An 892-nucleotide genomic window follows, 5' to 3' on the forward strand; every position below is an offset into this window, starting at 1 on the left:
GGGAGGACTGCTTTAGGCAGAAGTTCGAGACTAGCCTGGGCAATACAGTGAAATCCCACCTTTACAAATAAAAACTGATAATAAATATCAATTTTGAATAATACATAACTGAACACAGCCTGTAAGTTAGAAGCATTTTAATGAATGTTTTAACTTTTAAACAATGTAAAGATATCAATAAATTCTACATGTATTCTACTCACCTCTCTGACACTTATTTTCATGTTTTACAGCAAAATTACCTGCATGTTGACTCTTTCGATCACACAAGAAAGGACATGCAAAACGTGCATCTTTGTGTCACATTCTGTAACTTGCTGTAGTAACTGAAAAAGTAGTGTGAACATGGTTTCCAAATACTGCAGGTAAAAAAAAAAAAAGGTTCAGAATAGAAATGTATATACATAGATGGAATAAGAAATAAATCACAATGTCAAAGCAATACAGTACAAACAGAAAGGCAAAATCGCAGCATTACCTAAACAACTTTAAATTGTTCAAGCTGCCAGTATGTAAGACCGTGATTTTTTTCTTTATTGCTGCTAAATGTGTACATTGCAGAATTTAATTCATTCACAAACAGAATAATGTTTAGAGGAAACTGTCTAAACTGTGTGTGTTTAAATTTTATGCTGTTAACTAAACCACTAACAGTGCATTGTCTTTGTTCTTCCATGCAAGCCTGCTGCCAATCCCAAAATGTTTTGGTTTGCAATACCTATTTATTAAAGCAAAATGAATATCAATTATTGCACTTATGTGCCAGCTGTGTGGCTCTTCATATATGCTGTATGGAGACACACATTTTTGTAGATATATACTTGTTATTCTAAGAATGACAGAGTATTTCTTATTAGGAAATAGAAAAATATCTTGTGTCTGGCTATGAACA

General features: G+C 32.6%; 1 protein-coding gene across 1 annotated transcript in view; it reads right to left on the bottom strand.

The window, feature by feature from the left end:
• The window catches only part of IPO11 (importin 11), a 227,213-nt gene that overhangs the window by 151,342 nt on the left and 74,979 nt on the right, over positions 1-892 (bottom strand). Inside the window, exon 14 of the mRNA XM_012664506.1 lies at positions 243-369. Within this exon, the coding sequence (XP_012519960.1) occupies positions 243-369 (127 nt within the window). The remainder of the gene's footprint in view (positions 1-242; positions 370-892) is intronic.

Source organism: Propithecus coquereli, unplaced genomic scaffold (genome assembly GCF_000956105.1).
Source record: "Propithecus coquereli isolate 6110/MARCELLA unplaced genomic scaffold, Pcoq_1.0 Scaffold9, whole genome shotgun sequence".
NCBI lineage: Eukaryota > Metazoa > Chordata > Mammalia > Primates > Indriidae > Propithecus > Propithecus coquereli.